We start from the raw sequence: 13,237 nt of genomic DNA, 5'->3' as shown, positions 1-13,237 counted from the left end.
CTGGTGCGGGTGTCCCCCTCCCAGCCTGGCGGCGCTGTCATTGGCCAGGGCAGCCTGATGCTCACGTGGTCGCTCCCTAGCCTGATCTGGGCCCTAGCCGGGTCATGTGGCTCACATCTGGGCGCCGCTGGCGCTCCCGGCCCCGCCCTCCCCGAGACTACAACTCCCAAGGTGCAGCGCGAAGGGGCGTGTCCCCTCGCCCCGCCCCTCCCCGCAGCATCAGCACCAGGCTGAGCATCCCGGAGAGATGCAAGTCGGAGGCAGCGCCGGAGCTGCCCTGCGGCGGAGACTCCCCGACTCCTCCCTCGGCCGGCTCCTGCTGCAGCTCGGGGCGAGGCGCAGAAGCGGGTTCCGGCCCCCTCCGCTCCCCGCAGCCTTGCAACTTCCCTGGGGCCCGGCTGGGGCGAGCGGGAGCCCCGCGCCCCCTGCCCCAGCCCCGACTGGCGTCGCAGAGACCCGGACCCCAGCACTAGAGCCCTCGCCTCACTGCAGCTTCGGGGGCCGCTCGGGGCTCGCTTCTCGGGGGCCTGCCTTGGAGCTGCCCTGGGCAAAGGCTGCAGTGCAGAGCCGTCCCCCCATTCTGCTGCCAGCACCGGGACTGGGCCGTACCCCGACTGCTGCTCCCTCCCTCTTCGGAACAAGCTCCTCCGTGGACTGTGGGTGGATTCTGTCTGTTCATTCATCTTCTAGGAGTTTCGTCTGCCTGACGCCTGAGCATCCCGCCTGCCGGAGATGGGTTAATAGGGGAATCGCCACGGGGGAAATGGCCTGTCCCTCGCTGCAAACCACCCGGGACTAGGAGCAACGTGTGGCTGGCAGTAGCCAGCAGGTGCTGGGTGCAGGAGTCTCGAACCCCACGCTCAGCTGCACCCCACACTTTTATGGATAACATTTAATTGACTCCATGCTCAGCTCTGCCTGGTAGGATTCCTGCTCGCTGGGCATCCCCTCCTCCCCCACCTTTTGTTTGGCTGCTGCAGAGGTGTCAACGTGAGGGTGTTTGGGGATTGAAACCCCATCCCAGCATTCAAGTCAAGTGAACCCAGCTCAGTCCCTAGGCCTGAGGGAGTGGGGATGGTAGCAGGGCAAGTCCCTGCTAAGCAAGGCTGCCTGGTGAGCATGGAGCTGGTCCATTTTTAGCTTGTTCTAGGTAGCAGAAGCTGGGGAAAGTCTCTGGAGCTGGGAGCGTGTGAATGCTGCCTGAGAACCCCTCACTGGGAGAGAGGCGAACTGCTCTCTCCTCACCCAGTGCTCCCCAGCTGGTCTGTGACCCTCACTCCAAACTCCCTGGGGAGAGAGCTGGATTTGAGGCTGCTCCTAAACCCAATTGGGAAGGTGGATGAGACACGTCTATCCCATCGAGTCTGTCTGCTCCCCTTTTCCAGTGTCCCCTCTGGTTTCAGAGGCCTAGCCTAGAGAGGGCAGCTCCCATCACGTCTCAGTGTCTTTATGGAGCAAAACATTCACCTGCAGATCTGACCCTGGTGCCTCCAGCCTCAGCTCCATGCAATCCTTGGAGCTGCTTTCAGGGATGGCAGAAAACAGTAGGACACCAGCTCCTGGGAAGATGTTCTGTGTCAGGTGAGGAGTATTGAGCCGGATGTTCCCCGCAGGGCAGGATGCTGAGACAGAGGGATCCCAGGGCAGCTTGTTCTGTGACTGAGAAGAGTTGGATCCAGACTGGCTTTGCCAAAGCGCTTGAGGCTGGTACAGCGAACCCCAAAGTCAGAAAGCAGGGTCCCTAATCCCGCTTGATCCACAATCCCCACTCCCAGCCCCAGGTGGATGGGGCAGCACGTGGCCAGCTCAGAGCAGTAGGGACAGAGAGAACAGAACAAAAGCTGCACAGATATCAGCCAGAAAAGGAAGCGTCACTTGGTCTGGTCCTGGGTGCTTTTCTGGGCAGGCCAGCCAGCCCCACGTCCTGACTGTTGCTCCATTTGGCATCAGTTCCGTTAACTGCACCAGGCTTCCCACGCACTACCTGGGCCAGAACTCCGTCTTTTCCTGATCTGGAAACGAGTCATGCCATCTCCCAGCGACTCCAGCCATTCCCTGACTGGCCGCTCCTCCCGCAGCCTCACCCATCTCCGAGTGCAGAGGACCTGGCTGCAGATCCTGCTGGTGCTGGGCTTCATCCAGGTCATCCTGGGCATCCTCGTCATCACCTTCAGCCTTGTGGCAGCTACCATCACGCCTTCCACCAAGGTCCGGCACTCCTGCCCCTCCTGGGCCGGCTTCTTGGTGAGTCTCCTGGTTCTCACAGACAAGGAGCTGCCATCTCCAGGGAATCTGGGGAGTCCCCAAGCAGCTCAAAGGTGCTGGCCCAGGCCTTGGGTGGCCAATTGTGTGTGCTGCTGGCCTTTCTGGGGGCTGGTTGGGGAGTCAGGTGGGAGCCAGCTGCTGTGTGGCTGGGGGAGAGTGTCGGGGGGGACACGACTCCTCCCCTTTAGCTTTTGTTGGCTAGGAGAGTTTCCAAAATAATTCTCAGCAATGCCTTCCCCCCCCCCCCCCCCCCGAAATCCCCCTGAGGCTTCCCGTTGTACTTCCTCCAGGCCAGCTCGCTGCCCTCATGGAGCTACTCCTACTTCCCCATTTCCTGGGCCATCAGCCCTAGCCCTCCCTCGCCCAGGGAGAGGGTGTGCCACAGCCCTTAATGCCCCCTTACAACCCCAGGGGTTCAGGATGGTCCCTGGTTTACCAATGGGGCTGCAGGCCTACAGGAGCTGGGAGAGGCCCTTGGCAGCTCCTGGATCCCTCCCCTGTGTTCCAGACACTTGACGCCCCCTCTCCCAGCTCACCTTGGACCCACCCCTCCTGCCTGCTCCAGCAGCACAGACCTCTGCTGGGGATGCCTGGCCATGGTCCTGCTGTCCGGCTCAGAGCTGCCTGCAGGCCCTGGGCTCTCCAGAGTGCCCTGAATCAGCACTTTCCTCAAGCTCTCCGCTCCCTTGGCCTCTGGCTCCTGCCTGTTGGCCGGCCTTGCTGCCGCCACCCGGGATGGGCCCCGCTCCCGAGGCTAGGCCTTGGCCCCAATCCCTCTGGGACCAGCTTTGGGGGCTGCAGGGCTCGGAGGACGGTTTGTGGCCTGTGGGGGTCTCAGGCCTCCTGCCCCTCCTCTCTCCTTCCCACTGTAATTCCTGTTCTTCTGTCCCCCCAGCTGGCGCTGTCCGGGCTCGTCGGCATCGTCTCCTGGAAACGGCCCTTCACCCTGGTGGTAGGTGTCTTCTGCGTGTGGGCTGTGGGTGTCCTCACGGACCCAGGGCTGGGCCTGGCCCCTCACCCAGCTTCTGTCTTGGGGCACCACGGTCACCTGCTTCTCCTCTGCCCTGCACCAGGACGGGGAGGGCAGAGCGAAAAGGCAATCCCCTGCGCACGCATGCGTGTATCACCTGTGCTGTCTTCTAACATGCATGCTGGCCTGTTGCCTCTCACTCCCCTGACATGCCTGCCTAGCTCATGACCTCTGTTTGTCCTGGCTGCAGATCACCTTCTTCACGCTGCTCTCCGTGCTGGGCGTCATGCTGAGCCTCGCCGGCTCCATCCTCTCCTGCCAGAACGCTCAGCTGGTGAAGTCCTTGGAGGCCTGCACTAGGGTAAGGCCTGACCCAGCCCAGCCCTTCGAGGGACAGCCCCTTTGGGAAGTGGGCACACCTGGGGGAGGCTGCAGATCCATGCCTGTGGCTGAGCGGAGTGGGCTTAGCCTTGGGCCTGGGGCAGGGCAATGGGTCCATGGGAGGGAGGGGCCGTATCCCAGCTGCACGAAGGGGGGGCTAGGCTGGGACAGTTCTTGAGGCTGGTTCTTGTGGAAGGGACCTGCTGGCTGGGCAGATGGTGCAGTGGCAGGATTCCTTGTGTCTGGCCCTGGGGACTCGGCCATTCCTTACTCTTAGGGTTGCCAACCCTCCAGAATTGTCCTGGAGCCTCCAGGAATGAAAGATTATGCCATGTGACGAAACCTCCAGTAATACATCCAACCAAAATTGGCAACCCTACTCACTCTGGGTCTCTCCTCCCTCCAGGAGAAGGACTCCTGTGTCTGCTGCCAGGCCCGCTCTGAGTATTCATCCATGGGCCCCGCCTGCAGCAGGCAGGGCGAGACACTGACCATGTTCCCCAACCCTGACTGCCGGAGCGTCCGCATGGCTCTGAAGGTAACTGTGCGGGCTGCACTGGGCAGGTGGGGAGGCTTGCAGTCTGCAGGGGTTCTCTGTGCGGGAGACGGGGGGCTTTGGAGCCTGATCAAGGCTCTCTCCACTGGGGTGGAGGGTGCTGGTGTCTGTGGTGGGGCTGTTCTCTGGGTGGCTTGTATCTGGGGGGGTCCTTTCTATGCTTTCTGCATTGGGGGGCAGCTTGGTGTTTTGGGATGGGGGGAGAGGTTCTCTCTATGCTCTCTGCACAGAGCCTGGGCACACTCCGAGCAGCATCTCTCGGGCTCATTCCCATCTCCCCTCCATCCCAGGATCTTCTATTCAGTGTTTGTGGCCTGACCATCTTCTCCACCATTGTCTGCACGCTCTCAGCTGTCATGTGCTGCATCCAGATCTTCTCCCTGGACATTATCCATGTGGTGAGTCCTGGCCTGGCCTGTGGCTCCTCTCCCAGAGAATTCCCGCTCCACAGGAATCCAGGAGCTCGGGGTTGGAGGGTCAGGCCCTGGGGATGCTGGAGAGAACCCGGCAGGGACTGGATCCTGCCCTCAAATCTCTTTGCACCCTGGGTGTGTGTGTGTGTGTGTGTGTGTGTGTGTGTGTGTGTGTGTCCTGCCTGTCCGCAGGGACACAAGCAGCAGCTCCTTGGCATTTGCAGTGGTGCAATGTGCTGGGACTGGGAGTAGGGGGCACTGGAGCTGCTCCCCCGACACCTCTCTGGGTGAGTAGGGCCAACAGCAGGGGAAGGGGATGTGTCCTGTCCCCCACCTAGGCACCTGTCCCGAGGCGCTGGCAGGCTCCCCTCTCACTCCCCTCTCCCTGCAGCTGGCCCCACAGCGCTCCAGTTCGGTGACCCTGGAGTGCACGTCGCCCCCAGACCCTTTCCTGCAGAACATGATGGACTTCGAGGAGTTTGTGCCCCCGGTGCCGCCGCCCCCGTACTATCCGCCGGAGTACACCTGCAGCTCCGAGACCGACGCCCAGAGGTACTGATGTGCCGGGGGGGAGGGCAGTGGGGTGGGCTCTGAGGCAGGGAGCGGAAGCCCATTGCTGAGTTGTGGGTGGGGGACCCCAGGGACACACAGGATCAGCAGGAGCACAGGGCAGTGAGGAGAGAGCCCGAGGTGGGGCTGGAGGACAGGGAAGCCTGAGGTGGTTGGGAGCAGGGGAGAAGCCAAGCTGGGGTTGGGGGCAGAGGTAGGGAGGGGGAGGCCAGGGCAGGGCTTGGGGAGGACCCAGGGTACCTCCAGGCAGGGTTCAGCCTGGACCCCACTAGGCTGCATCCATGGGAGGTTTGGCGCCCCATTGTGGCTGATGCACCTTTCCCATGTGAACCCACAGCATCACCTATAACGGCTCCATGGACAGCCCCGTGCCTCTCTACCCCACCGACTTCCCCCCATCCTACGAGACTGTCATGGGACTCCGGGCAGTCAGCCAGGTAAGGAGCCCAGGGGCTCTCGGCTTGGCCAGGCCCAGAGCTGGGCGGTCGTTCAGAGAGGTGGGGCTGGCAAGGAGCAGGCGGTGCCTGGCCCAGTCCTCTCGCCAGAGGCTCAGGGTGCCCCAGGTCAAACCACAAAGTGAAGGGTGAGGGAGAAGCCAGAGCTGGGTTGGGCGAGGGGATGGAGGAGCCGTACACCAGTGCCAACCTCTCCCAGGAGGGGGGTTGGGGGCAGGAGCACGGGCTGGGGGGAGAATCTAGTGCGCAGCATCTCCTTGCCGGTACGGCTGCGTATGGTTCTGTGATGTGACGTGGTTGTGCCCACCCTGCAGGCCACCCTGTTTGATTCGCAGCTCACGGATCCGTCGCACGGCTGCACCTGTGACCACGTTCCCTCCATCGTGCTCAGTGGGGAAGGTAACAGGGTCCTTGGGCAGCAGCTGGGGGCAGGGCCCGGGTGGGAGGGAGCAACCTGTGCCCAAGTCTGCCCATGACTGGGTGAGAGCTGGGGGCTGGAGTGGCGGGGGCAAAGTCCTGGTGAGCACCGTATGGGTGCGCTGTGCCTGTGGGCTTGGTGGAAGGACAGTGGCACGTGCCCAGTAGGGGTGGAGCTGGGAGTCCCGTGCCTGTGAGCTGGTCCCCCACAGGGCTGGGCTCGGCGCTCCCAAGGCAGGTACCCTGGGGACGTGCTCCAATCCCTCCCAGAGAGCCCTGCGCATCCCGCTCTGCCTGTGTGCCTTGCAGTGTCCATGGACAGCGGCTCCCTGGTCATGTCCGAGATCATCGACATCCCCGGCGACAGCAGCCCCTCGGAGGACTCCTGCCTGCTGGAGCTGCAGGGCTCCATGCGCTCGGTGGACTACATCCTCTTCCGCTCCATCCAGCGCAGCCGTGCGGACTACTGCCTGAGCGTGGACTGCGTGCAATGCGGCCACCATCCCCGCAGCCCCACGCTGGGCCTGCAGGGCCCCTTCGAGGATATACCCCAGCCCCGGGTGCGGGGGGAGCGCTCTTACTCCTGCTCCACCCCTGGTCCCAGTTACGAGGGGCTCCTGGAGCCAGGCGGGGCTGTGACCCACAGCTGCAATCGTCTGGAAGGGCTGGCTCGCTGCGCTGGGCCCTGCTTCCCTGAGGTGCGACTCAAGGGCAAGACCTTGCTGCCAGGGCATCAGGGCACCAGTTCCACCGGCTCCCTGTACCCAGACCGCGGGCACCGCGGCCGTCAGCGACGCAACAGTGAGACGTCCTGCCTGCTGGGCCCAGCCCGGGGCCTGAGCCAACGGCCGCTCGTGCGGTCGCACAGTGACCCCGGCATTGCTGTTGCCGGTGATCCTGGTAGGTGGGAATTGCCTGGGGGAGCAGGGCTGGCATGGGTGCCCATGTGTCAGTCTGTTCTCACTCATGCACTTGGGGGTTGGGGATGGACCAAGGGGTGTTCCAGGGGTTGCTGGTCAGTGGTCACTGATAGGTTGGGTGGGTGCGGTTTGCAGGCAGAGTGGAATTGGTGCACGGATTGATATGCAGCTCATGCCAGGGGACTGGTGCACGCCTGGCAGTGGGTGGGTGCCACCAGCCCATGCAGGGGCTGGAGTGTGTGCGATGGCATGCCCATGCACAGTGCTTGTATGAGGAAATGGGTGCGTGCAGCCGATGGGCTGATGCATGGTCATGTGATGGGATCTAGGGCAGGAGGAGGGCAGAGCCTGAGTATTTACCACTGGCTTTCTTTCTCCTTCCAGCCGACTTGAGGGATCTGCTTTATACCAAAGCGCTGGAGGATGACGCATCCAATTCTTCAGCAGACACAGGTCAGGGCAGAGACCGGTTTAGGATGAGTGGGGGATGGGCTGGAAATCACTGGGGGGCTGATGAGTGACCCCTTTACTTGGGAGTGGCTGGCAGCGTGCTGTAGTGCCCCCTTCCGGGGGAGGCTGGGAGCAGAGTAGCCTGGAGCTCCCCCACAACCAGCACTCCTGCCCTGCTCCCTAGAGCATCCCCTGCTGGGGGAGGCTGGCTCAATAGGAAGGCCCTTCACCCCCCCAGAGTGCATTGCAGCCCTAGGCCTCTTGGCCACAGCCTCTGGGGACCATGGGGCCTGTGCTCCCCTGTGGCCGCGGTTCTCACTGGCCAGTCTCCGTACAGGACTGTGCTCTGAAGCCTGCCTGTTCCGGCTCTCGCACTGCGACTCGCCCCCGCTCCTCCGGGCCGCCTCTGCCAGGAAGAACAAGCTGCCAGTGCCCAAGAAGGTGACACAGCGGCTGTCGAAGGCAGCAACGCGCTCCCTGGGGGATCTGAAGGTTTGTCGTGGTACCCGGGGGCTGGTGGCCAGGTTCCTGCAGAGATCCAAGCGCAGCCTGGCGTCTGGCGTGGAGATGGCTGGGCACAGCTCCCAGGGCCACAAACAGGTAGGGGCTCCGTATTGGCCACGCTCTGCGCGCAGGGCAGCTGAGAAGCCCTGGCAGGCCCCGGGCTTCCCATCCCCCTGGGCCCAGGCCTGGATTGTCCCCTACAGGCATTTCCAGGCCCAGTTCTGTCTAGCTCGGCGTCCCCTGCACCTGCCCTTCCCTGGGGAGACTGCCTGGCTGGGAGCTCCCAGGTCCCTTCTTGCTGGGCGATGGCATCCTGGAGCCACTTGCTGCAGAGTCAGCCTATTAACCCCTGATTATCCCAGCCCCTCTCTATGCTTGCCCGGCTGAGTGCCTGACAGTGAGCTCATCAGAGGGACGTGACCCTCTGTACGCTCTCCTCCAGGCCACATTGGCCCTCGGGCTGCCATAGCCACAGCAAACACCTGCCCATTGCCTTGGCGCTCTCTGCTGCCCCTCCCTTTCAGAGCCAGCTCCAGGCACCAGCAGAGCAAGCACCCGCCTGGGGTGGCACATGCGAAGGGGCGGCATTCCGTCCATTCTTGGGGCGGCACCGTCCGGGCGACTTTTTGCGCTTCGGCAGTCTGAACTGCCTTTTCTCTGAGCAGGGCTTCTCGGGGGCTCCTGCGTGCCCTGGGCTTCGGGAGCATTTGCCCCTTGTTCTGCTGGGCTGGAGGAGCTGGGGCCTGCCTGTTTCTCTCTGACGGTTCCCGCCTGGGCTCCATGGGGAAGCAATGGCGGCTACAGCTAGGAGAGGGGATGGGCCCCACATCAGTGAGATGTGTAGGGCCGGGATGTGGCTCTGCAGCTCAGTGTCCCTGTGGTCCAGGGCCAGTCTGGGAGCAGGGGACTCCTGAGTCCTACAGTGCTCCTGGCTCTGCCACTGACTCAGTCCCATCTTGGCCTCTGTTTCCCACTTGTAAAAAGGCGCCCATGACCCTTCCCTGCTCCCAGATTAGTGAAGGTCGGTGAGGTGCTGCCTGCATTGCTCAGTGTGGGAGGCTCTGGAAGGACCCAGCCTGCATTGGGTAACAGTCTCCAGGAACTCTGGGGCTTGGCTGGTCTGTAATTGCAGCTTGTTGGCCCAGTGCATACCTTTGCCACATGTCACCAGCCCTCTTCCCCTGCACTTTCCTTTCCGGGCCATTCATGCTGACGTTCCTCCTCCAGCCGTCATCTCCCCAGATTGCAATTAGGCTCCCTGCTTTGACGAAGCTATTAGGTCACGATCTTGGCCTCTGAGCTGAGACTTTAGTGCACTGTGTCACGGAGTCCCCGGGCGATGCTCTGGAACTGCTCCCCACAAAGCCAGGCAGGACTCTGGGGAGCCTCCTCCCCCCCCGGAGCAGACTGTCTTCAGGGCAAGAAGCTCACACGGCTTCACCTCCTGGGTCTGACCTTGGAGCATTCAGTATATGCCCCTCTATGCACTTCCCACAGCGAGTCCGCCCAGGCGGGGTCCTGGGGCAGCCAGAGGGTCCTACATCCCCACTTTGCAGTCAGACGTGACTCTTAGCCAGCCAGTAAAACAGAGGTTTATTAGATGACAGGAACAGGGTCTAAAACAGAGCTTGTAGGTCCAGAGAACGGGATCCTTCAGCCGGGTCCATTCTGAGTCACAGGCTGCTCACACTGTCACGCGCCAGGGCCAGCTGCCCCCTTGCCTCAATGCCTGGCTCTGGCGTCTATCTGCTCAGGGGTGACTGGGGGGAAGGTGCCTGCTCCCTGGGCTCTCAGGGCTCCTCTTTGGGGTGCCCCCACCCCCCCAGTCTGCATCCCGACACTCGCTGGGGGCTGTTCTGCCTGGCAGGGCTTCTCCTGGATGGGCCCTTGGGGCGAGGTTCCTGCTGTCCTCACCCCTGCCCTTGTTGCTGTGGCTTGCCAGGTGCCCCGGAGCCCATGGCAGGCAGCAGAGCACACGCTGCCGGAAGGGATTCACTTGCAGAGCTGCGGGGACCTGAGCTCCACCTCCTCGCTGCGTCGCCTCCTGTCTGCCCGCCGGCTGGAGCGCAGCCGTCCGCACAGCCTCAACGGGGTCTACAAGGAGAGCATCCTCTGAGGGGAGGCCTTGCCTGACCCTCTCATACCCCAGCCCAGCTGGGAGTCTCCACCAGCATCAGGCTCTCTCTGCCTGGGGTCCACAGCAAGAACTGGAAGCAGCCGGGGCAGGCCTTTCCCCCGGGTGCTGGGGAGGGGCCAAGGGCTGGCTCATTCCCAGCAGACATTCCTCGCTGCCAGGCGACAGTGGGAGAAAGCACAAGCTGAGGAGACACACGCAGACCGCCAAGGGCAGAGCACCGTGGCCTGGTTCGGCGGATCTCCGCGTGGGACTCTGGGAAGGAGGAGGCGCTGCAGTCTGTGGATTGCAGTGGGGACTGGTGGACATGGACACAGCCTGCTTTGTGCTGAGAGGCAGTGCCTGCCCCCGTGCTCGCTCCGAGGGGCCAGCGTGCTTTGGACCGTCACCTGCGGGGGTGACACGGGGTGTTCCTGGGGCTGAGCCCTTGCTGTATATCGGACAGGGCTATTGCAAAGCGTGTGTGTGTGGGGGGGTCTACACAGGCCCTCCTTGTATTAATAACCCAATAGCAGGGGGCGAGCCTGGTCCCGCCTCCTGCTCTGCAGTCTGCTGGTCCAGACGCTAACATGGTTCCCCGAGTGAGGAAGCTGGGCTCAATGTGCACGGTGATGTCCTCCCACGACAGGCCTGGGCCTCGTGTGGCCCCTGCATTCAGGGAACGCTCGCTCACTGGCTGGCTAGGGTGCCTCACAGGGCCATCTGTGTCAGGGTGATTGAGCCCAACTCAGCCCTGCTCCCCCTAGATGCTATGCACCCCCTTTCTGGAGTGGGGGAAGGAGGGGCAGGGCAGACCAAACTGGGCTTCCCTACAACTGCCCTCCTCTTCTGGCAAGTCCACAACCCCCGAGCGGAGGCTGCAGCCCCTTCCCATAGAGAGTGACCTTCCCTTTTGTCCCCTTCTCCAGCTCATCTCATCTCCCCAGCCCTTCCCCACCCTGGCCTGGCCTGAGCTGTGGGCCTGGATCTTACGGCGGAGCTCTGTCTTGAGAACAGGGCCATGCCCAGTGCAAGACCTAGGCCCTGGAGAAGGCCCAGCCTCCATCGGGCTTCAGGGAGTGGGGTCAATCGGCCCCACCAGGTTTAGGGGCAGAACCAAAGCCCTCTGTGCACTAAGTCCCCATCCCTGGGCTCTGGCAGCCTCTTCCTCCTCCCCCGCCAGCCAATGCCTTTGCTTGTATGCTGCATGCTGCGATGCAGCTCTCCCCTCTCTGGGATGGTGGGGGGCGGGCAGGGGGCGTGTGTGTGTGTGTGTGGGGGATTGCACTTTTTTACCTCGGGAAGCATGTTGGGAACTCCTGCAGGGAGTCTCCACTGCAGGCGCTTTAAGCTGCACTGACACTTATACAAGAAACCAAATAAAGTTATACACCCCCTGGAGCCAGCTTGGGTTGCCTCACGTCCGTCCGGCCTGCCGTGGACCTGCACCAGCTCCCTCCACTCTACAGCTGGGACAGCTCCGGCTCAGACCAGGAGAGTGGGGAAAGGAGCCCCGGTGCCCTCGCTAATCTGTCATGGGAAAGAAAACAAACCTCTCTTTGGGACAGGGACAATGGCCCCATTCTGGCATTGTCTGCGTGGGGGGCATCTGTTCATTGCAGGTGTTGGGGGTGTGTGCATCTGTGTATGGAGGCATGTGCATGCTCACAGGGTGTGAGGGCCGTGCGTACGGAGGGGTGCGTCTGGGCACAGGGTGTGAGGGCCGTGCGTACGGAGGTGTGTGTCTGGTCACAGCCTGTGAGGGCCGTGTGTATATGGAGGTGTGCGCATTGAGTCAAACACTAGAACAAATGACCTAGGGCGGTTGTGGAACTGCAGTCACTGGAGGTTTTTAAGAACAGGTTAGACAAACCCGTCAGGGCTGGGTTAGATAATACTTACTCCCGCCTCTGGGCAGGGGACTGGACTAGGTGACTTCTGAAGGTCCCAGCCTGTCCTACATTCTATGAGCCTGAACTCCGTGGGTGGATCTGTTCGGTGCACACGTGCATTGGAGGAGGCCAGTCCCTCCCAGCTCCAGCCCCACTCTAGCTTTTGGCTGGAGGCTCGGGCTGCTTCTTAGGAGCCTTGTTCCTGGGCTCTGCTTCCCCAGCTGCGGGTGGGCAGGAGCCAGAAGAGAGAGTGCTTCCCTCGCTGTGCAGCTGAGACACCCCACCGGACTGGCCTGGGCTACCAGCAGCAGCTTCCACGCTCCCTGGGGAAACTGCTCAGCTGAGGAGGGGGCAGCGTAGGCTGCTGGGAATGGGGGCCAAGCTGGGGGGAAAGAGGAGTCTGAGGGGAACTGCAGGTGAGGCAGTGGGCTGAGTGCATGTGCCAGAGAGAGAAAATCCCTGCGGGGGCAGTTGGACAGGGGAGGGTTGGGCAGTGAGGGCCGGGCCAACCTGAGATGGTCTCTGACCCTGGGGGGGCAAGGGCTGGTTTGCTTCAGCTGAGGGTGAGAGGGCAGCTGGTGGTGATAAGGAACCTTTACATAACTCTCCAGGCCCTTACACAACAGGGTGCGCACCAGGCCAGGGACTCATCACTGCAGGGCTGGGGCCAGGGCGGGGAACCTGTGCTGTCTCTGCTGGCAGGCTGTGGGCATCTGCCCTCGGTTTGCCCTCTGCCACCTCTCGCTGCTTTTCTGAGGGGATCTCTCAGCTCCAGGGAGGAGCCGCTCACAGAACTGAGGGGCCTGGGTGTAAGTGAAGGGGTGCTTTGCAGGCAGGGCCCTGCCAGCTCCCCCTTTGTACCAACCTTGCCCACCAGTGCCCAGGCCAGCTTGTTAGCATTGACCCGCTGGGGGGACTGGGTGCCAGCACCTATCGGGGTGGGGGGAGAGGGGTTAGGGTCCCCACTTGCTCCCGGGCCCCTGCACTTCCCCAGCGGGCACCGCAGCTCTTCTCCGCAGCCCAGGGGGAGGGGACCTGCCGCGGGGCTCCGTGTCCTCTGCGCCCCGGGGAGAGCGGCGGAGACACGCTGCTCTCTGCGTCCCAGGGAGAGCCCCTGCACCACTGGAACTTGGGTGTGACGGGCTGGCGGAGCCCCCGGCCCAGCCTGTCCGGCTCGGCCCAGCCCCAGGCAATCCCGGCCCGGCTCGGCTCGGCTCGGCCCGGCCCCAGGCAATCCCGGGCCGGCCCGGCCCCAGGCAATCCCGGCCCGGCTTGGCTCGGCTCGGCCCAGCCCCAGGCAATCCCGGCCCGGCTCGGCTCGGCCCGGCCCC

The 13,237-nt window shown here is 63.0% G+C and overlaps 1 protein-coding gene across 1 annotated transcript; it reads left to right on the top strand.

Annotated features, from left to right (window-relative positions):
- The first annotated feature begins 1,519 nt into the window (after positions 1–1,519).
- On the top strand, positions 1,520–10,086 carry FAM189B (family with sequence similarity 189 member B). The gene is made up of 12 exons (XM_024219938.2): positions 1,520–2,244; positions 3,161–3,217; positions 3,486–3,596; positions 4,023–4,154; positions 4,463–4,570; positions 4,977–5,137; positions 5,493–5,592; positions 5,925–6,009; positions 6,337–6,927; positions 7,332–7,400; positions 7,735–7,997; positions 9,844–10,086. Exons 1-12 carry the CDS (start codon positions 2,026–2,028, stop codon positions 10,015–10,017), a joined length of 2,070 nt encoding a protein of 689 aa, XP_024075706.2. The 5' UTR covers positions 1,520–2,025; the 3' UTR covers positions 10,018–10,086.
- Positions 10,087–13,237: the final 3,151 nt, after the last annotated feature.

Source organism: Terrapene carolina, unplaced genomic scaffold (genome assembly GCF_002925995.2).
Source record: "Terrapene carolina triunguis isolate 2854851 unplaced genomic scaffold, T_m_triunguis-2.0 Scaffold397, whole genome shotgun sequence".
In the NCBI taxonomy this organism is placed as follows: Eukaryota; Metazoa; Chordata; order Testudines; family Emydidae; genus Terrapene; species Terrapene triunguis.
The sequence above is the reverse complement of the archived record's forward strand: the minus strand, read 5'-3'. Positions and strand labels throughout refer to the sequence as shown.